This window comes from Trachurus trachurus, assembly GCF_905171665.1.
Source record: "Trachurus trachurus genome assembly, chromosome: 24".
Classification (NCBI taxonomy): Eukaryota; Metazoa; Chordata; class Actinopteri; order Carangiformes; family Carangidae; genus Trachurus; species Trachurus trachurus.
In genome coordinates, this window is record NC_139910.1 from 13,933,467 (window position 1) to 13,956,726 (window position 23,260).

The 23,260-nt window shown below is 41.2% G+C and overlaps 2 protein-coding genes across 3 annotated transcripts in view; one reads left to right on the forward strand and one right to left on the reverse strand.

The window, feature by feature from the left end:
* mthfd1l (methylenetetrahydrofolate dehydrogenase (NADP+ dependent) 1 like) overlaps positions 1-15,126 on the reverse strand; it is a gene marked incomplete at both ends in the record, with an annotated part of 33,703 nt that extends 18,577 nt beyond the window's left edge. Inside the window, 19 exons of one of the 2 annotated variants that reach the window (XM_084001074.1) lie at positions 1,648-1,716; positions 3,022-3,162; positions 4,511-4,587; positions 6,398-6,500; positions 7,206-7,280; positions 7,801-7,908; positions 8,510-8,556; positions 9,007-9,143; positions 9,389-9,562; positions 9,655-9,752; positions 9,858-9,925; positions 10,298-10,409; positions 10,929-11,065; positions 12,242-12,342; positions 13,009-13,133; positions 13,771-13,824; positions 13,929-13,979; positions 14,096-14,180; positions 14,891-15,126. In XM_084001074.1, the coding sequence (XP_083857200.1) occupies positions 1,648-1,716; positions 3,022-3,162; positions 4,511-4,587; positions 6,398-6,500; positions 7,206-7,280; positions 7,801-7,908; positions 8,510-8,556; positions 9,007-9,143; positions 9,389-9,562; positions 9,655-9,752; positions 9,858-9,925; positions 10,298-10,409; positions 10,929-11,065; positions 12,242-12,342; positions 13,009-13,133; positions 13,771-13,824; positions 13,929-13,979; positions 14,096-14,180; positions 14,891-15,126 (1,998 nt within the window). Of the gene's footprint in view, positions 1-1,647; positions 1,717-3,021; positions 3,163-4,510; positions 4,588-6,397; positions 6,501-7,205; positions 7,281-7,800; positions 7,909-8,509; positions 8,557-9,006; positions 9,144-9,388; positions 9,563-9,654; positions 9,753-9,857; positions 9,926-10,297; positions 10,410-10,904; positions 11,066-12,241; positions 12,343-13,008; positions 13,134-13,770; positions 13,825-13,928; positions 13,980-14,095; positions 14,181-14,890 lie in introns of both variants that reach the window. The other variant, XM_084001073.1, reaches the window with a different exon arrangement.
* A 3,859-nt stretch (positions 15,127-18,985) lies between these two features.
* stx11b.1 (syntaxin 11b, tandem duplicate 1) lies at positions 18,986-23,182 on the forward strand (the record flags this gene model as incomplete). Its single annotated transcript, XM_084000256.1, has 2 exons — positions 18,986-19,871; positions 22,293-23,182. The coding sequence occupies 2 exons, from the start codon at positions 18,986-18,988 to the stop codon at positions 23,180-23,182; spliced, it is 1,776 nt and encodes a 591-aa protein (XP_083856382.1).
* Between the last annotated feature and the right edge of the window lie 78 nt (positions 23,183-23,260).

Below are 23,260 nucleotides of genomic sequence, written 5' to 3' on the forward strand. Positions count from 1 at the left end.
TGGATCTCTTGTGCTGCTGCTGACCATCGTGCCAGCACAACAGAAGAGTGCCACATTAATAAAATACTCCCAGCTGAGATTTTCATTGAGCACAAGGACCCACGCCTGAAAGACTGGGCTGTCTAGACTATGCTCTACTCCCACTCCCCAGGAAAGATGCATTATGCCGTCGCTCTGTGGAACTCCACGTAGGCAGGATGTTTGAACGACGCGCAGAACGACTGATGTCGTCTTAATAGACACGTACACAGGGGGTTTGTGTTCAGAAACTGCTACGACTCCTCCAAACCCTGCTTCAGATGGGAGAACATAGAAACACACACTCTCTCTCTCTCTCTCTAACACACCAGCTTCTCTATTCCCGTCCATGTCCGTTCAACACGCACAGTCACAAGCGGAGAGAGGGCACAGAGAGCATGGGCGGTCAAGCTCCATGGAAAATTCTCATGGAGCTCTGAGGCCCCGTTGGTCGCGATACCAGTCCCCTGACCAAAATCACAGGAAACCCACACAGGAAACAGTTTCACACAACAGGGCCGCAATGCTTCCTCCGAAAAAACATAAAGTAACCAAATCTCAGCTGAATGCAACACTCCACCCCCACTACACCCTTGAAAAACACTAAATCTGGGACAGTCTATTTACTTTACCCACCCAATAGCCATGTAATCAAGCTTTCTGTTCAAAACCAACAAAGAACTAACAAACGCAAAATAGCTCTGCAACAACAAAAGAAAGACAAAACTGTTATCAGAAACATGATAACATTTTTTAAACTGACCCCCCAGTTTGGGAGCCACTGTCAATATAACATTTACACAAAATATGATGCAAAAGTAAATGAGGCGACATGCAAGTCTGTTCATAACTGAAACCTAAAGGTGTCAATATTTCATCTCTTAATCGTTGCATGTAAAGGCTACTCCTATTTACGCTCGCTAGCCGGCAGCAACATGATTGATTACTTTGAAGCCCACACTCTCATCCCTTAGTTAAGTAAGTTAATGGGCCAGCAGTTCATAAACTTGTTTCTTCCATTAATGGGGCTCCTGCTTAATAGAAAGCAGACGAGATGTTGCTGGTTAATGCAATAACCTTCAAACTCCGCTCCCCCTCCATTTCTCCATCCATCACACCTTGAGGGTTGGGTGTTTTCTTTCTAGTACAGGGGGACAGCCTAGGGTCAGCTATGTGTATGTGTGCGTTTTGTGCACATACAAGAACTGTTTATGTGCCTGTGTGATCACATGTCCGCTGGTCTCTCAGGCTAAATGAAAAGCAGATGCTGCGAGAGGCGGGCTTATGGTATAAGTTGTCACACCCAAATTGAACCGTTTCCTCGGGACAGTATGTATGAATTTGGGAGCGGGCGGCCTCCTGTCTCGGAGCTCCGTCTGCCCTCTGCACACTGCTAAACTGCTATTAAGATAAGGAGCCATGGGAGGAAAAGGTTAATCTATCATCCTTTCTTAAAAGCCATCAGTGAAGCACTTCTTCTGGCAGCAGAGGTAGAGCAAGGTTCAGTGCATGGCATGCTTTCTTCTTCCGCCTGGACTGGCAACCAATTAATCCTGACACATATTCCTCAGAAGACGCCACCTTGAGCAGGATAATGACTTTTTAATTGGGGTTATGTGCGTGTCTCACCTCAAGGGTCTGCATCAACGTGGGTTTGATGGCATCTTTCATTAACACCGCCAGAGCGCCGCTCACACCCTGACGGGAAGAGAGAAATATGAGGGTGGTGGCTGAAAACGAGAACAGGTCATCAAGATCCAAACAGAAAAATTAACCTCACTAATAAGAACAAATGATATCGATATAATAAAAGCTTAAATGGTTATAGATGATAAATGATAACCCTTTATAGGGCAACACTGCAAGTAAAGCTTGTGTTACCAAGAAACTGCCGTGTCAGCAATCTGGACCCACTTACACACATATATAATGTACACAAAGTCATACATTATATTCCCACTGGGTCTGGCTCTTGAGGTGTGGTGGCATTTTTACATCGTGACTAACCAGACTGATGTAAGTTAATAGGGGATCCTCCTGTGCAGCTCTGAAATAACACAGGCTGCAGTTTTCTGTAGGGAAACCACAGCCAGCTGACCCCACAGACGGACCAGGCAAGAGGTGCTAAAAGTCTGACGAACATCTTAATCACAGGTTACACCTAGATTAGACACCGTTTGGTAAGTGGGAAGTGAACAGTGTTTGGAGCAAGATTGGAAAGGGGGAATTTTGTAGGTTAAAAGGTTGTCACAAAATTGCAGAAAGGATAATAGATGAGGACTTTTTGTACACACACTGAAACACAAGATTTGTCCTGATCACTGCCTGTGTCTTTGTTACTCTCTAAAAATGTGTGACAAACTAATTTTGAAATAAAAAGCAAAGCAAGTAGACAAAACAAGTGCAAATTGAAAAAGGTGTTAATGGTCAAAACTAATTTAAGAAATAAATTCACCAATTTGCAAGGAGACAAATCTATTGCCTGTATGTTTTGTATTCATGTAAGTCATACTTGACATAACCTTAACACAATTAAGTTTGATACTATAACTACATACTGTATGTTTGGGCAGTTCTTTCATTATTATCAGAGAGATAAACGAATAAATATTGTTAGCCGTGTTGTAGTATGTTGGAATTGAGGGATTTTCACTAAAACTGGGTGAAAATGTTGCCGTTTAGCTGCTTCTGCCAACACCCTTTTATTATCAAATTAAATGTGATTTAATAAAAACTACTGAACCGACTCTCATCTCAAAATTCATAACAGCATATACGCTACAACTTTTAATATCAAAAATGTAGCGCGGGTCAATGCATAACAAGTAATCTTCACGCTTCTTTCTGTATTTTCATGGATCTGAACTTTAAAAAGATTAAGTGGAGCAGATTCAATATTTTTCTAGAAACTCTGAGATGTAGTGATGATAAGCCAACTGTGAGACTTGCCAGAGTTAAAATTCCCACACTTCCTGAATGAAAAGACCACACAGTTATACACACCAGGTCCTCTGTGGTGATGGGCTGTCCAGAGCGGCTGGTCCCCACCACCATGCGCGCCAGTCTGTTTCTCATGTCCTCCAGGCCGTCAGCCAGAGCCAGGATGGCCATGATCTCGCTGGCCACGGCAATGTCAAACCCAGTCTAGAGTGGGAGAAGAGGAAAATCATACACAATGTAAACCACAGGGAAAACAACAAGAACTTTTTGTGCCGTGCCGTGGCCACTGCAGCTGCTGGATCTACAAAAAAAAAATCAAATTTCACTTGAAATGAAATAGATAAGTAGAAATTCTGTAGTTTCATGGCTGTTACTGTGGGAGATCATGTGAAGGCTGGCACCTATTTTCCAAATAAAATAAATTAAATGAAATGTCTGACCTCTGAGTAACTCTTCAGACCACAGTGCTATAGTGATTGCACCATGTGAATACAAACTGGCAACTTTCCACAGGGACTGGCAGATGGAGGATAAACTGTACACAATAGTCACCAGATTTATGATCACATGGCCAAGAGAATACAAGTCTTATGAACACACGGAGAGTGATGATTTAAGGGGAGAAATTAAACTAAAAAACATGTTCAATTCATTTTTTTTGATGGGACCTTCCCTCTTGATTTACATCAAAATAACGGAAAGAGAAAGAGACAAACAAGAAATGAAAGAAAAGGAGTGAATGAGAGCTACCCACGGGGATGCGTATGGAAAACCAAAGAAGTCTCCATTCCACACCAAAAAAAGAAACATTAAGTTAAACCACATCAATCCACCAAGGAACACAACATTTCTATTCCCACTCCCTGTGATAATACCCTGAGGGGCTATAGTGTATCCAGTACTGGAGGAAGGTGGAGGACTCAGGAATGAAAGGGAAACAGAGTGGATGAACTGATGGCGGTAAATGTAAGCATATGCTGACCTAGCTTAGAGGTTCTTCCAGGTGTGTGTGTGCGTTGTGTGCGCGCATGTGTATGTGTATGTGTGTGTGTGGATGGGTGGGTCATTTTTCCCCTTCTTTAAACATTTGCTTTCACTAAGGCCTGCTAGCTTCCCATTGAGGTGAAGTGTTTATTTACAGGATTTCATTTAGCTGTCATTACAGACATGTGGGTAAAATACATCTGGGCTTTATCATGGGCACGAGGGAGGGAAACTGAGAGGAGCATGTGTGTGTGTGTGTGTCTGTGTATGTGTGTATGTGTGCATGTGTGTGTGCTTTCAGACACAACCCTTCATCATTTTACTGTACAACTATTGAAAAACACACATCTGATGCCATGTTAATAATAATTTTACACCCATGTTAAAGACACAGATCAGGAGAGCCTCTGCAGTGACTGTGGAGGCTTCAGTCCAGATCGGATACAGTGCTCATACTCAGTTTATCATATACAAATACACAAAACCAAGCATGTGAGTGAAACATATTTTTTAAATAATGTTGTAAATTCAGAGTTTTTGAGATTATAAAGGCATGGATGTTGCATACCTCTCTGATCTGTCCTTTTTCAGTGCTCGCCTGTCCAACTGTGATCTTCCTCAAGAAACGGTCGTTTGTGTCAACAACTGAAACACAAAGAGAAAAAGTCAGTTTCATTTCCTGCGACATTTCTCATAAAATCGTTGGCTTAAAGTTTTTATGACTGAATAATATGACCTGCTCTAGTGGTTAAACTGCCAAAACATACACAACAGACAAGACATGAGCCTTAAATAAAGTAGTAAAACTTAGTGTGATGTGCCAGACATGCACAAGATTTAGCAGCCTGAATGTGACAAACTGTAAAAATCAATTTCCACACGTTGTTAAATGGATAGAAATGCACATCCACAGGCTTCAACGCAAATAAAGCCAGTGACTGACAAAGGGAGAGATTCTTATCTGTTATTGTGAGTAGGTGGTGACACACACAAAGTGCTTATTGCTACAAGGGATTGGCTACTTTAAAAATTCTTTCACTCAGCACTGAACCTATTCTCAGATAACAAAGTTAGAAATCAGTTGTTCTGGGACTTTGCTGTCGTTACAACCATCCACGAAAACCACAACAGTCAAACATCATTCTCATGCTGGTTTGATAAAATGAAAGGGAGAGTGGAAAAACATGGTTTGTCTCATGAACACACAGACGCACAGTCAACGCCCACACAACATTAGGCGGTAAATCTGTTTTTAATCTCCAGGGTTCGTCTCTTAAGAATGCCCCGTGGAGCCCCCGGAGTAAATACCACATCAGTCATAGCAGCACCCGGCTGGTTGTTCTCACTAACAACTTTAAACCAACACGGCTACCACCGAGGTGGCTGTTCCCACTCATACCATACCAACATCTATCATCCCCTCACTTATAACTGCAGCGCTTCTACATACTATGTATTCATTCTACTATAACATAGCGACATAAAGGAGGTATCAATACCAATTTCCATTGATGACAAATCAAAAAATATGACAATACTCATTTCAGGACTGAAGAACATTACTTCTAATTTAAGACTGTATAATGTGACCTTCTTCACTAAGAGACTGACATTAGGGCTGTGTTTGTCTTTGATAAAAGCAAATTAGATTTGGTCAAAAGTCATGATTTATTATGTCAAAATGTCAGTTATGTCAAAATGTCATAAGTAAAAGAATGCTATATCAAAATGTAAAAAAAAGAAAAAACAAACGAAAATATTATGACATGATCTGCACACTACCTACTGCTGTAACATGTTATGTCAAATGTCATAAGTAAAATAATGTTATATCAAAATGTAAAAAAGCAAAAACAAAAGAAAAAGATTATGATATGATCTGATTATGAAAAAGATTTTATTCTGTGGGTAATGGGGGCGGGACTAGATAAGCTTTTGCTTCTCCCGCTTTCCCTTTCGGCCATGTGTATTGTATTACTCGAACTAAGATGAAGTGTGATGATGATGATTTAAATTGACATGCCCGAAATAAACAAATTGATTGATTGATTGATGATATATCAGTATTGAGTATGAGTAAAATTTGGCTCTCTTAAAGAGTCAATCTCATTCATATCACTGTCCCTGCAAAATCTCCATAATTGCAAAAGGTCAGTTTGTACCCGTTTAATTGTGAACCACATGGCATCTGTGCTTCAGTAAATAAATAAATATGTCACTCTGGCTGGTCTGTGTGACTGGTCCGCATACCCCAAATATCAAGGTGAGAAACAAAAGTAATACAATCTGCAATCTGTGATTTGAACATGTGTGAAGTTGCAGATGGAACAAAAACATTGACTGTCTGATGATTGATGACTGACTGGAAAAAAGGGGATTCAATAATTATGACACATAGAACTGTTTTTTAAAGTTTTGGATAAGGGGAAAGTGGTGATGTGTTTCACGTTATTACCTCTCTGCCAGGTGACCTTGGAAGGGTCAAGGTCAAGACGGACAAAGGCGCTGACTTCCTCTGGTGTCAGAGATGCTGGGTCTTTTTTATTGATGCCGAGACGCTGGAATCGAAGAGCAAAAAAAAAAAAGATCACTGAATTATTTCTAAGAGATTTTGGAGAAAATTATGCTTAAGTGCAATTTTGCCTTTTTGCCTCTGTCTCCAGATCTCAGTCCCAACTGTGGCCGTAATGCTAGACGCAGCAGTTTATTTGTCATCTTGTGATAATGGTGATACTTCAACCACTTCAAATCAAAGTTGGATGCACACCATTATCCAAGCATGCAAAAACAAATCCAGACCAAATGACTATGAGGCAATCAACCCACAGTCGGGTTCAAAAGGTTCACCAGGAGTGCTCTGTTTAAAGCCACAGCTCTTTATCTCTCAATTTGTCCATTAAGATCAATAAATATTTTATAGTCTTTTTAACTTCTCATTCCACAGACCGTTATCAAACAACACAGGAAAACAACAGAGATGACATATGTTGTATCTACTCCCTTTTTATCTATGTAGAAAAAGGTTTGTGTTTTATCTGTTAAGAATGATGTCACGCATTCTTCATCAACAATAAATAAAATGGCATTACTCACAGTCATGAACGGAGACAAGAGACATAAATATTTGGCAATGAGGAGGAGTGTGGAACCTTTTAGAGAGGCCAACTGAGGTCACATGGTGAAGATACAACGCGACAATCTTATTGGTCAGTAACTGCGGTTCGCACCTGTGGTTTTGGTACTGCAGAGTTTTAAAGACTTACATGAAGCCTGGAGATCTGAATGGGAGAAAATCTTCGGACTCCATTCACAGAGGGGACCAGTCTATTAAACAGAGCCTTGGAGGTATAAGAGAAAACAATTGCATTAGTGGAGGACAGTACATTTAACTGCATCTGGGAGGAAATTCAATTAGGTTCATTATTTGGATGCATCAAATTGAATACACAATCGTACCAAATGAAATTGTATTTATTGGTTAATAGTCATTGTATCTGTTCCATGTTTACGCTGTGAATATTTGTGACAATGACACGATAACATTGTTTTGTGTGCGCATACAGAGGATTGCTGACTGAGTTCATGTGTGGAGCAATAAGAACTAGTCATATACACCTGATCACTGAAATTGTACAATGTTCTTTACATATGATCGTTTAAATATTACGTTTCATCGGCTACCCTCTTCCTTCTTTTCTTTTGAGCTTTATTTATTTATTTGAGTGCAATACTCATTTACAGGCATTTTCCTTTTGTGTCCTTTTGTCTGTTTTTACAGTTTATAAATACTGTTGTGCATTTTTTTCACAGTGTGGCGTAAGAATATGTTTTCACAGAATGACATCATCACATGGTCACCTTGTCTGATTGCGTTGACTCATGGAGCATCCTGGCATCAATAGCTGCCGCCACCAGGTTGTTGGCAGCTGTGATGGCATGAATGTCCCCAGTCAGATGGAGGTTAAACTGAAGGACAAGGTGAGAGGAAAACGAAAGAACAAATTAAGAAAAGGAAAAGAAAGAAATGGAGGCAGCAGTAAACATGTGAAAGTTAACAGTGGAAATACTGTAAAACCATCTACAGCAAGAAGGCAGTAATTTTGGTATCACATGGTAAATGTGGCTTCAAACTAAATTATCCTCTAATAGTTTAGACTCTGTCCCTTTGGTCTTGGAGAATATCATAACTCATATTCTCTCCGTCTGGCAGGAGCCTTTTCGATTTAAAGGAAACAAAACATGATATCTTTTTACACAAGTGCAGGGAAAAGATGGAGGTAGAAGAAAAAAACTGAAGGAAAAAAAAGCTGGTGTTTTGATATGAGGAAAAAGAGTCTGGAGCTTTGAAACGCCTCTTGCCCCTCCCTCCCTCTCTCCTCTCTCTCTCTCTCTTTTTATGGACTGTGCCTTTAGTCACAGGCGATGTTATGCCACATCTCCAGGGGTTGTGAGTGCGCACATGTGTGTGTTTTTGTGCAAGCCGATGGGAGTCCCTGCACGTCTCAAGTCTTTGAAGCGAGTGCTAATCCTGGTAGGGGAGCACTGGGAGTCTGTCTGTGTGTCTTACCTCCTCCATAGGAATGACCTGGGCATATCCCCCTCCTGCAGCTCCCCCTAGGCACAGAGAAGTGGTAGCACAGTCAGAGGCAGACAACGGGACAGGGGACACACAGAGGAGGAATGCTGAGTGGTGGACTCTGGGTGAACTATTGCACCCCTGCACGGAATATATAGCAGGGTATGAAACGCTAGCCTCACACTGACAAACATATCTTATCACACAGTTATTGACACATTCCTAAATGCTACATTGGGCGCCGGTCTCTGGCCTTGGGTGTACAATAACATTCACTCTTTGAAACTGCTGGACATCTTTTCAGACTTGAAAATACAAGTCCTTCAAAGATTATGACTGCAGTAATAACAGTTTTCTCACAAAATAGACATTTGGAGAGTAACATAAGCTTTGGAGTGAACATCCTCAAAATGAGAGTATTGTACGGTATAGCACAGAGAGGTGAAGGTAAACGTTTAAGACAGGATATGGAAGTATTTGTTGCTGACCTTTAACCCCAAAGGTGGGACCCTGAGAAGGCTGTCGGAGGCAGGCGAAGGAGTTGAGTTTCAGATGGGCAGACAGAGCCTGGACTAGGCCAATGGTCACTGTGCTTTTACCTTCACCCAGTGGGGTGGGAGTTATGCTGCAAATACAGAAAAAGATAATGCTTTACAATTTCATATTTCTTCTTGTTGTGGGTAGTAATACATTTATAAATCTATATGCATTTACGTCACAGCCACAGTTATCCTGCAGCCAATGTGTAAGAATATATGAACCACAAGTCATAATTCATAGATAAATCACCACTGGTGATTCACCAGTGAGGAAATATGATAATCAAAGCAAAAATAAATAAATAAAGAGTAGATTGAGAGTGAAACTCACCCAGCAACCAGTACATATTTCCCATCAGGCTGTGCATGAAGGCGGTCCAACAGGGAGAGTCGGACCTTAGCTTTGGTCCTGCCATAGGCTTCAAGCTCTTCTGGGAGCAAACCAATTTCCTCGGCCAGCTGATCCACTGACTTGGGTATCTGAGCTCTGGAAATCTCTATATCACTGAAAAAACACAGAAAACATGACAAATCATTCATGATATATTTACACATACACATAAGGACAACATCGTGTAGATGGATGGTGGTCTCTACCTTGGTACAGGCATCAGGGGCTGGAGTTTGAGACTGCGCAGATGCCAGGGACGATACTGCTGCCCCTGGATCCACCGACTGCAGCTACGCACCACGTTCTAGTAGATCAACAGAGGAAACAATGAGAACAGCAATGGGAATGAAAAAGACAGATCATCATACAGAATTAGGGTGAGAGCGGAGGCAGAAACAAGGAGATGCACCTGTGCTCTGTAAGCTGCAGTGAGGGACCCCAATCCAGACCCTGAGGAGATCTCAATATCAGGTTCATCTATATGAAAAAAGATAAGATCAATATTCATGTTGAGCAAAAATATGCAGGTGGACAGAATTTGACCATTCAAAAAACACAAAACACATGCTGTGTCCCACCATATGGTATACAAACAACCTCACAACCACATCTAAATGATCATACAGCTAGCTACACTGTAAACAGCAAAGACTGCTGTAAAATCTACTCCTCCTATTAAAGACCTGGATGAATGCTTCCTGACAGGAAAGTAGCAAAGAGGTTTGAAGAAATAATTCATGTGCAGTTGTGAGGTTTACAGCAGTCAAGGGTACGATGGTGTTCCTTTAGACTACAGCTCAGATCCACACAGAGTGATTGTTAGGACTGTCACGATTCAGTCAACATTACCTGATGACAGGGTGAAGTCACAGTGAATGACAGCAGCCCCCGGTCTAAACCAGGTGGGTGGCACATCCGTATCCCCTCCCCCCAACAGGACCACGGCATCAGCCTGCATCACCTGGAAGAAGGGGAGTAAATATGAAGAGTTTAAAAAAGATTGATACAAGAATGGTAAAAAAGAAAAAGAAAAATCATCGAGATAGAGCCTGGGGTTTCAATCATATAGATGTGTGCTATGTATGATAGACATTATTATCTGTCATGAGTCATGACGCAAAAAAATCTCAGGAAAAATATATCTTGTTGGACTCAACTTTGTTACAGCTGGTCATATTTTATGACATTGCGTAGACTGACCCCATGTGGTGAACCAATAAAACTGCAGATACTTTAACTGATGTCACTAAATAATGACAGGAGATAGTTTAATACATAAGATAAGACTTAATTATATAAAAACAATGGTATTAATAGTATAGCAGACCCCTAAACAATCAAACTCAAGCCTCAAACGTTTTACCAATCAGGCCAACAGGAGGCAGGATGAGAATGATGCTTATACACTAAGGATGTAAAAGTGATAGAAAATGAAATGACAATATCACACACACACACACACACATGCATGCAAACACACCTGTCTCTGCAGGCTTTTAGGGTTCCAGTTACTCTTGAGAGCCACCATGCCACGTCTCTCAATCAGGCACTGCATGGCCAAGCTGAGGGGTCCGTCTCCTCCGACCAACAACACTGATTTTCCCTCTAAAGGAGCATCTGCAGAAATGTTTTAATTCAACTTTAGGAATTGAAAGTTTCTCAATTCATCAGGTGATCTGTGTCAAGCTCATGTGTTTATGGTTAGTAGTTAAATGCTCATCTTCTGGACATGGAGGACAATAAGGCCTTCAAAGTAAATCGCCACAGTCTTTATTTGATAATTTAACACCCTATTATTGCAACTACGTCATAATTTTAAGACATTATCATGTATGTTGAAAAACTGCACACTAAAGAATCTGCACTACTTGCATCAGGGACACTCAAAATAACTGTGACCCCATAGACGCTTACTCTTCTATGACATTTGACCCTTACCCTCTTAACCCCAGCATGCGTCTCAAATTGATTCCTAGTTCAGTAGTTAGACAGGTTAGGCAGCCATTTTCTTGGCTGATCTCTCTTTTAAAGTTTACAGCAAATGTGCTCATATAGACTGTGATGTTAATAACTTTAACAATAACTATTAAGTAGTAAGTAGCCTATCAAACCACGACCAGCAGCCTGGACTATTGACATGAAGCAGGTTAGACAGTTAGAATCCATTCAGTCGATGCGATTGGGACACGGTGACAATGTATCACTAGTTTTGGCAGCTGTAGATAATAAAAAATACTAGTAGGTTTTGCTGGGCTGCAATAACTTTTTTAACTAATTATTTCTTCCAGCTACAGCTGTGGTTCCCATGCTCTGATAGCTCTAAAGAGTCACCACAGATGTAAAAACCTGACGTTACATACAGACAAATAAAAAAATTACATGGAAAATGCAAAAAATAAATTGCGAAACAGGATGACAGTGCCCCCATGCATAGGTGCGAGGGATCACTGAGTGGTTTCATGAGTATGAATATCATGTGAATCAGATGATACTGCCTACACAGTCACCAGATCTCAACATCTAAGGCAGATCATGGTCCAGTGTGTCTGTGCTCCCCACCCCAATCATCAAGACACCAGATGAAGAGTTTAGAGACTTGTGGAATCAAAGCACCTGGGGGCTCATCGCATTACTGTGACACTTGGTTGTTTTTGCTTTATCTTGTCCCCTAAGTGTTTGTGTAGTTTGTCCTTTTTTTTGTTATGAGTCATGCCATTTTAAGGAGTTACAGTACAGCCATAAAAATTCAAAAACAACCAAACATGGGACCAATTTCCTTTAAAAGAGACTCACCATGTTTTTCCAGTAGATCCAGGACAGTGTTGGCTACAGGTGACACAAATCCTTTGCTCAAATCTCCTCGTACCAAACGACCTATATTCAAATCTGACATCCTATTGCAAGACAAAAATGGACATATATCTGTAAATATATCAAAATGAATTACTTAGTCATCTGCCAGAAAGCTAGTCACCTTTTATTGGTCTGTATATTGACATTATTTGTAAACTGGATAACAGGGTTGTGTACCATCAAAGACTTGGAATAAAAAAAGAATAAGCACCATTCATAGATCATTTATGCATTAGCAATTCAATTTAACATGTTAAATTATGTATTATAATTCACCTTAAAAAACATAAACCAACATAAACTAGCTTTCTGCAGTAAATTACAAGCACCATACTGTACATTTCAGCTTTTTTCTACATCAGAACCTAAACTAATTTGTATGAATGTGCCTTACAGATCGACCTCAGCTGAACCAGTTCTCTTCAATTCCTGATGATTGTGAGGGGTGCCTCGGTAATTTTCTCATTCACTTTGTCTTAATTCTCTGCAGCCCCTTTTGATTTGTGCAGAAATTTAAAGCACCACGAGAGTAAATGCATTTATCTCTGCAGAAACATACACTGCTGATGCTCTTTACCTCTCCAGCAGCTACATAAAATCATCCACTGAAACATTTGTTCCCATGAGGAAGTGATATACGTACTTCTAAGTGAAAACAGGAAACTTAGCTATCATATAGTTTCTCTATGACCTTATATGGCCTTTACCCGTCTATATCCTTCTCAGGTTTCAGAGTGTCAAGCACTCGGCTCGTGAGTGCCGCTGGAGGAAGGTGGAGGTAGACACCGTGCACCCTGGGATCCTCGTTCAGTTTCAACACCTCCTCTACAATCTGCATGAACACAGATAAAAAAAACAGATACAGACCATAAATTAAAGAGAGATTCAGTATAGAGCTTTTCTGCTGGCTGAGCAAGAATAAAGATGGAAATCCCAGAAGGATGAAAAAGAGAGGTGATTTTTGGGGGGAAAGGTGTGTGAAAGTAGAGCAGTAGATCAGTAGAGCAGGAGAGTCCTCCAAAGGTCGGGAACCGTAATGTAAATCTTTCACTGTCAGATGAAATTCCTGAGCCATTCCCAGCTGTTTCCGCTTTCTGTGAGCATCAAGAGTCAGCTTCCAGCTTGGAAAAGGAAGCCTACAGCTGAGATGGTGATTCCTATGTCCAGTTATAATGTGATGGAAAACATTTTTTAAAAACATAACCTATGAAGAATCTATGGAGTACACGAGTTGGGAAATGGAGGATTAGTCATGCAACAGTGGAGAAATACTGATTTACAGTTGAGTAATTGTTTAATGGAATAAAGCGTGTGTGAGACTCTGGATTATCTTGATTGTTCACACAACCACTGTGATCACATGTGGGGTTGACAAACTGCCAGAGGGAATCGGCAAATCATGCACTGACATGCTAAACAATCACAGGGTAGTAGGAGTTTGTATGAGTAAGAGAGGCAGTTTAACTTACTTCATCCTCACTGCATTCTTTACCCAGACAAATCTGAGTGACGTTCAACCCAATCTGTGGACATGTAAGCGGACATATGTTGAAGTGTTCGAATGGTTTGACAACACAGAAAAAAATAAGCAAACAAAACAAAAACACAGCAGGAGAGAGCAAATTACCTTTCCTGCTATTTTCTTATTGATCTCCAACAGGTTGTCGTCTTCACCTAACTTTGAGATTAAATCGGCACAATGAGAAAAACACACAAACCTGATCATACATGCTCCAATTATGTCAAATGGTAAAGTCAGTCACAAAAAAAAAAACTGTGGCCTTATCTGCATACCTGAATAATGGCCATCAAAGGTTGGATTGATGGACTTCGTCTCTGCAGGGCCACCATGGCCTCCTTGGTGCTCTGAACCACTTCCCTGTGACAGAAGTCAAGCCAAACAGATACATGAGGTCAAACACACAAGGGGATTTTACTATACTATTGTCACCACTGAAATTGTGGACTAACTGGCAGAGAAACATGAAATAAACAATTGTAAATTGAGCCCAAATCTCTCTCAATTGCTTCATGTAAATAAAATAACTGAAATTAGGACGTGGCCATCCACCCATAGGCCATCCCTGTGTCCACGTGACAAGATGAGGTGGAGTTAACATACTAACCTATTGTTCACAATGTAAACATGAACTACAATAAATCCAACTGTAGCAGCAACAACCACCACATGCAACACAAATGACATTAACATCTAATTCAGTGGAGTGTGACCCTCTTTAACAATCGCCCATTCATTCAAGAGTGTTTTAACCCAGTTCCCTACATATTCAGCCATATTTTTTACACATCGTATGTCTGGCAACAGCGACGTGAAGTTACATCAGCTGGCCGCAGACCCTCTGATGTTACCGGGGACACGTGCAGATCTGGCCGCTTGCCAAGAACCAAAACGCGGCAGAAAACCGACCATCGCTTTGTGTCAATTCAGCCAAAAATACTACTACTAAACAATGTAAAAAATGATAACAAAAATAACAAAAAAATGTGGAAAACAACACGTAGAGACAACGGTAACTGAGTGATGCATGATTTTTGAGGGATGTTCAACACTATTTTTTGCTGTCTTGCCTCAAAGAAGTGTCGCATTCAAAGGCATCCTCCTTCCGGGACTGTTTCCCAAAGTTGTCGGCCAGTTTTCGGCTGGTTCCTCGGTTGGTGGCGTCGCTCGCTGCCCGGAAAATCAACCGGCTACCGGCGGCTGCAGGACCAGCGGCGGGTAAGCATCTCCTGGACAAGCCGCTGACCCTGCTCCTTGGCTGCATCCGGAGATTGCTGCAAGCACTGCGGATTATAGACAACTTCATGATCGCTGTTGCTGTTGTTGTTGTTGTTGTTTTACTTCCAAGTTTGTCCTCTGTTTGTTTCTGTTGTTGCCGTAGCCGGTGAGGACGTAAACCCCCTGGGAGGAACAAAAAGAAAAGTTGTGTGTGGAAGAAGGCGACGGGGTCCTGGTGGTGGTGGTGGTGGTGAGGTGCGTTGACTTCAGGGACAGTCGGAAATGTGAACATTCAGAGGGGTTGGCGCTAGTTAAGTGAACAACCACCATAAATAGGCTGCAGAGAAGAAAGAGGCGGCATATGAAACATCCATGTGATGTTTTGGGGGGGTCAGAAAATGTGCATGTCACGTTCTTGAGATAAGACCTAGGCTACTAACTGATTTTAGCGATTAGCCTACACAAGAAAAACGCTGCTTTAACGTTTCCTTCTCGGTTAAAGGCCACAATTTAAAATACCCACCACCTTTTCACAGGGTCTATACCTTATTATTAAGTAGGGGCATGGAGATACTCGCTTCTAGTTGCCTATTACAGAGTCTCCTGAAGGACTGAATTTGTAAATCAGAGTTGCACTTGAACGCATCAGTCTCAAAGGATGGAAGCTGCACCAACATGCGCAGTCACGTGATACATTGACACAGAAAGAGGGTCAGTTCAGGACACCTGGGTTCACAGTATGACCTGCATTCATTTGGACTATGACCTTACAAAAGGCTATGTTTTTTACTACCTTGATATATTCGCCCAGCGTCAGATCCTCTAGTCTGATAATGTAGCCTGCGTGAGAAATGATGCAAAAAGGTTAGGGGCTGGCCCCACAGAGATAATTTAGGCTGAATTATTAACTTCTGGAAGGGGGTCCTTTGAGGATAAAGAGTGTTTACAAAGATCCTTGAGGCAAATATGTGATTTCTGCTTGGAATGCTTGGATCCATCTATTATCTGTACATGGTCATGGAAGGCTGGAGCCGACTCCAGCCGAATAAGACTCAGGACAGATTGCAGATTCAGCACAAGACCAAGATAAAAAAAAAAATAAACCACCCGACTCACTCACTTAAGAGTTGCCATTTTATGTAGCCTATTAAGGTGTCTTTGAGATGCAAACTTCACACAAGACGTCACTAGAGCATTCTCACTGTGAGGCCACAGTGCTAACCACCACATACTGAGCCACTCCTGATGCTGTGATAGATACATTTGACTCATGATTTGACTTTCCCTGATGTTAAAGGATGTATTCACTGTGTAAATAGTGGAAGAGAGACAACTGAAAGGGTGGGGTACTTTCCTGGAGGCCCAACAACCACAGTGCTTGCAGTAACAGAGTTTTGAGAATTGTAATGGGTTGTGATAAGAAATCTATGGAAAAATGTATCTTTAGAGGATTATATAAATGCCTAAGATTCATTCATCTATATGTAAATACTTAAAGATAAAATACTTAAAGTGTTTTTGTGTGTATGTGCTGTGTATTACAAGTATGTCTTTTTGTATTATTATCTGAACAAGTGTTGCATGAAGACACTTACCAAAAAATAAAAAATACTACATTTTCCACAATTACACTGCACAATCTCTGCTGTGCCCTGTTCAAGCTGAAAAGGGACAGCTTAAAAATACAAAGCAACAGTAAAACAGAGCAAGGCCACAGTGAAGAGGCTCACTATGGAGACAGACTGGGTCAACTAGAGGAGGAGGCCATGGGAGAGGACATCCAGCTTCTGATGCTGCATCCAGGTAGCTACATCACATCAGCTGTTCATTTTGACTGAAATATAACTCAATGTGTTGTTGAACTGTAGGTATTGCATTGCATTTGGGTTTCTATTATTATTTTTTGCCCACCCCATTTATAGGGATATAGGCTAATAAACAGAATGCAATAATGCGAAACAATTCAACAGCACCACAAACTACATACCGGTACTCCAAAATGATCAAATCAACACCTCTCTGAAACATTAAAACAAAACGGTATAGACTCTGTGCATGTAGACTGAAGTGCAAATCAAGTGTGTCCAGTTCCTACATTTTAAGATAACAAATAGCCTAATAATAGGCTACTTGCATTATATTTGGGTAAAAGGTTATTTATTTCAATTTACTTTATAAATCCATGTTACCAGTGGGATGTGGGCATATCTGGGGGATGTGGGCGTGGCATTAGAAAACTACACATCATGGCACCGCCTTGTCTCACTCTGCTCCTGAACAGTCAGGTATCTATTCTGTCTCAACACTCGGATAAACATGTCCTCAGCAGCGACTTTAGACCAGGGAACAAAGACGCTGTGATTGGTAATTGAAAGTCGTCATCATGATAACTTCACAGAGAGAAGTCTCCAACAAAGCACGTGTCCTGAGCTAAGCAATAACTACTTATTTTTTTCTACCCGTGTATAAAAAAGAAAGACATGGCCTGTGTGTTTAAATTGGCACTCACTCGACACGCACACACCCCAGCTGTTCACACCCCGTCTTGTCCAATTGAGACGCAGCGTCACTGCAGGGCCAAACCGACCGGGCCTCATTCCTGAAGTCACATCATTACATGGCGTGGCCCAACGCATCAACCTGACAAAGCCACTGTTGAACACGGGCTGTTGCTCCAAAGATAGCTGCGTTACGCATCTAGGGCCTCTAGTTTGTGCTCACCTGTGTATGATGGTGCTGCGGCCCCGCGGCCACCTTACATTCAAGGACAGCGTTTGATATCTGTGGACATCTGAGCGACACAGGTGAGGATCTATGCCTTAGTCATGCCGTCATGAATTAATTTGAGTAGACTTGATGAAACTTCAGCCAGCTGTTGATAGTAGCCACATGAACTGTTGGAAATGATCATGATGTTGATGTGTTGATGTTGCAAATCTGTAGAGAAGACAGACACAAGGCTATGACCTAAATATATAGTGAGCTAAACTTGTAAAAGAAAAGAAAAAAAGTAGAACCTTCTTTTGTAATTTCTTTCAAAATAACCCCAGAGGAGATAGCTTTTACCATATGTCCTGAATTTACTTCATCAAGTTGAAAGGTACCCACAAAATGCTTATATTGCCTGTTATACTCGTTTTTAATATTTTAACCATGAGACCATAAACAGTTAGCCCACAGGTCATCTGAGAAATGACTATAAAGGCATGAATGTTTTCCTAAGAGTACTAAGTTGTTAATGTTGCAGTAGTCTTGAACAGTGATTTCCAACATGTTGACTTACATCTGTGTATCAGAATTGGTCAATTCCAATGTTTTATCAAGTCGATTTTAACCCAATGAGGAACTGTTAATGGATTGTGTTATTGGCCAGCAAAAATAGCAAAATAAAACACCAACATTAGACAAGAGTTCCTTATGTTTGGTCTAAATAGCCTTTCAAATGCCTTCTAATGATGTCATTAGGCTCATTATTGCACATAGGAAAAGTTTTAGATAGATAGACGGATAGATAGATATCCAAAGTCTGACTTGTATTGTCCGATGCCCCGGTTAGAGATGAAGAGTTAAACTGGATGTGTGGGTGAAGACGTCAGACAGATCTAAAGTTAACAGAACTAGTTTGGTGAGAAGCAACACCTTGGACTATTCTTCAGGGAACCTGTTAGGCCACTGACTGGTACTGGGTGGGATGTATCTGAAGGAAGAAAGAACATACCTTTGAACAGGCAAGGCAGCTTGAAATAGACAGAGGAAATGTTTGTTTTGTAAATGCTGTCTGGATCTGGCTTTGATTTTGTTTCATTAATCTCTGCATAGCAAAAAGTCAATTCCAGCTCACTTTTATTTATCCATCTTTACTTTCGTGTGTTAGAAGAAAGATAAACAGACAGAAATCATCTCAACATCTGAATCTATTTTTTTTTACTTGTTCTCTAGCCCTAACCATGAGGGACAGACTGAGCCACCTGCAGGAAATGTCCAGCAGCTATGTGGAGCCGATGGAGTACGCAGAGTCCACCGTCTCCGACTCCTTCAGTAATGTGGACCTGGAGGAGGAGTTACCCCATGAGGCAGTAGTGTTTGACAACAGCCCTGCTCTGGTGGAGGTCTTTTCCCAGACACAAGAAATCCACAGAGAAATCCAACTCATCCGTTTGGAGGTGAAACGGCTCCGTGAGCAGAACGCCCGCATGCACCAGGGTGTCACCACCATGAGCACTATTAAAAGGGACTCCAACGCCATAGGTGCTGATATCAAGGCTCGGGCTGAGAATGTTCTAACACGTCTGAAGGACATGGACGGTACAGCCCACAAGCTAGAGGAAGCTCATGGTTCAAATTCTGCCATTACACGTATTGCTAGAACCCAGTATGCTTGTCTTAGTAATGGCTTCCGTGATGCTATGTTTGACTATAATGAGGTTGAGATGAGCCATCGGGACAACTGTAAATCCCAGATCCAAAGGCAGATGGAGATCGTTGGCCGCGAGGTGACAGGAGAGCAGCTAGATGACATGATAGAGAATGGCCAGTGGTACGTCTTTAATGACAACATGGTGGCTGAAGGTAAAACGGCTCGATCAGCTCTGACTCAGATTGAGAAACGTCACCAGGAGCTGGTGGAACTGGAGGCGCGTATCAACGGCATCCATGAGATTTTCCTGGACATTGCCTTGCTGGTTGAGCAGCAGGGTCCCATGCTGGACGCCATCCAAACTAACGTTCAGAAAACTGATGAACACTTACAAGTTGCCCTTGTCAAACTCGGCAAGGCCAAACGTCATGTCAGTAACAACCCATTTAGAAAGATGTTTTGCAGCTGTTTCCCATGTGTTGACTAATAATCATGCAGTATAGAGATGGAGAGAGGGATGGGAAGATATGCAAATTACTGTCCAGGTAAACAAAGACAGAACATCTTAAGGAAATACGTCATCTGTTTGTCACTAAGTATTTAACAGCATGCCATTTTTCCAGGAAGTAAAATAGAGAATGGAAAAAAAAAGTTAAATCAATGACGTCTACCTAGATTGAGAGACAAACACACTCAGATAAAATATTTTAAAATTATATTTAGGTACTCCCTCTGTAGTATATTTATGAAAGATTTGAGGCAGGTATCTCAAATCAGAACATACTCCCCTATGACTGAGTGATGCAAATGAAAATATTTTCAGCATTACCATATATAAATTATGAAATTCATGAGTTGATAGAAAATAGCCATTTTGTCCATTATTTTCTCATATTTATCATCTTTTCTGAGGATACTGGTGACTAACAGCATTTTGTCTTGAGATCTATTATCAGTCTTGATGTTGCGCATTCTGTCAATGTTCTGTTATGTATATAATCTGATTCTTCACTGCCTTTTTATCACTGTATGTCTTGTTTTGTCTATTTTTGTGGTGTCTTGTATACAACATAAACAACTGTATTAAAATACAGCATGAGCGTGTTTGTCCTTGTTGAAATCTACATCAATACATGAAAATAAAGACTTAAAGGAGACATATTATGCCCCCTTTCCACAAATTAAAATAGTTCTCAGGTGTCTTAAAGACATATCTGTGACATGCTTTGTTCAAAATACTCCAAGGATCAAACATCACATCTCTTTTGATACTCTCAAAACAGCCCTGTTCAGAACGGCTAGTTTCAACGCCTGTCCCTTTAAATGCAAATGAACCACTGCTTGCCCCACCCCACCCATTCTACCAGTCCCAGGTAGGGGTGGGATTATGCAAATTTGAATCCTAGTTACATCACTGGAAGACAACTGAGGGTACAGCTAGTAAAACCACGTGGATTTCAGCCTAGGGAGCCTGCACACAGATTTTTTTTTGTCAATTCTCACGTTTTGGGGGCCAGAAGGCAAGCCAAACACCCAAATAAAGAGCCAAATACCCAAATATATGTTAAAGAGCCTTCAAAAAGTTATATTTCCATAATATGTCCCCTTTAATGAGTTTCACTCTAATTGTATACTTAAATTTTAAATTCTCACTCTGATACACAGTCACACCAGGTTTACAACTAAAAATGTTGAATATGGTAAAAAACAAACAAACAAACATGCAGGGTCCCTTCATCTCAATTGACATCCCCATTGATCCAATGGTGGACTGTCAAAAAGTTTAATTTGTTAGATTTCCAATCAAAATTTTTCAGGAACTGACCTGGTCGCATAATTTGAAAGGAATGCCGTTGTACTTGTACTGACCCCTGTTTCCTTTAGTGAAAAGAATCTGGAGGAAGAAAGAAAAAGAAAAAATGCATCTCTCTTCAAGGAAGTACTCATGTCATGTCACAATGGGAGGGCCTATCTGTCACCTGGGAGTAGGAGGCGGCAGTCACACTCACGCAAACAGCCAGCTTCTTTTGTCAGAATAAAAAGATGCTTTCCTCAAACACATTGGACCAAATAAATGAGAGAAGGAAACACTGAAGGATTGTGTTCTGAAACTGTGGGAGCCAGTCTCAACAGGTGAGATCTTTTTTAATTTCAGGCCCGAGGTCCATTTTAGGTCCATGAGTGGCATTTGATTTTGTTGCTGCGGAGACAGCTGGTGACAAGTGGATAATTGATAGGGTTTGATTGATGCTACCACTGCTTAGACAGAATGCAAGGTTAGTATTGATTCAATGGCAATCATGACAAAGTTAAGACAAGGTTGAATTGTTTTGTCATGTTTTGAGACACCTTTCGAAAGGTTTCCTGATCTTTTACCAGTGTGAGGCATAAGGAATGAGGAAATGGCTTTTCTCTGTAAAGATTGTATGAGACTGTGTAAGAGGGTAAATGTCAATAATATAGGCAAGCCACACTACAATGTTGAACTTCTCATTCACCGTGAGACTGACAAAATTAATATCCCGTGACAATTCAGACAAACATATATCACACATGTCTTCTGGCATTATGTTTCTTTTGTCTAAGTTTCTAAGTGTCTTCCTTGTTCCTGGTTTTAATGACTACCTTCCACTCAGGTGCGAGAGCTCAGAGCTGTCATTGTTTTTCACCATAGACATAAAACCCACTACAAGTAAATATTGTGGGTTGTGGTTGTGCTACAGTTATACAGTTACTTGTACATAGTCAGCCAGTATAAATTGTTACCATATCAATTTCCATGTTGTGGGAAGTTGTGTATCTTAAAGTTAAATGCTTATGAAGATAATGCATGAAATCAAAAGTTAGAGTAAAAATGAGCCCAATAACAAACATTTGGTTTTCACTTGGTCTCTCAGGCAGAATGCGGGACTTGCTGGAGAGGCTTCAGACCATTAGTGAGGAGCAGGACAGCTGTGATGAGGAAGACGAAGAAAACATCATTCAGTCTCAACAGGCAGTGGTGTTTGAGAACTCCTCAGCTATTGAAGACATCCTGAAGGATGCCCATATCATACGCAAGGAAATCACTTTGCTCCGCTTAGAGGTTGAGCGTCTGAGTATACACAATGAACGCTTTGGGACCTCTGTGCGGCGCCTCACCCTTCTCAAAAAGGACTCTGACTGCATCGCCAGGGCGATCCAGCAACGTGGAGAGGCTCTTCATGTCCGCCTGCAAACTCTAGGTAAGGACAGCAAGCAGCTGGAAGAGCAAGAAGGTCCAAACTCAGCTGTTGGCCGCATTGCCAGAGCTCAGTACGACACACTTACCCGTGCCTTCCATGCTGTCATGAGAGACTACAATGAGGCTGAAGAGAAACAGAGGAGTACATGTCGGGGGAGGATCCAGAGGCAGGCATCCATTATGGGGTCTGATATCAATGATGAACAGCTGGATGATCTGGTGGACAAAAAAGGTGAGGGATGGAACGAGCTGTCCCAGAGTTTGCAGACACAAGGTGCACGCTCACACCGCTGGGCAATGTGTGAGATGAAAGGCAGACACAAGGAACTGGTGGAGCTGGAGGCCAGGATGAAGGACGTCCATGAACTGTTCCTGAATATGGCCATGCTGGTAGAAGAGCAGGGATGCATGCTCAATAACATTGAGAATAATGTGATCAGAACTGAAGAATATGTTGAAAAGATTAATGTTGACATGAAGAGGGCGCTTCAGTACAAGAGGAAAAATCCTTTTACTCAGTGTTGTCCCTGTCTGCCCTGTTGGAGACACAACCAATTATTTTAGACATGAATGTGGACATTTTATACGGATGATTTCAAATAGAAATCATTTCAAATATTAACCTGTGTAAAAACAACTGGC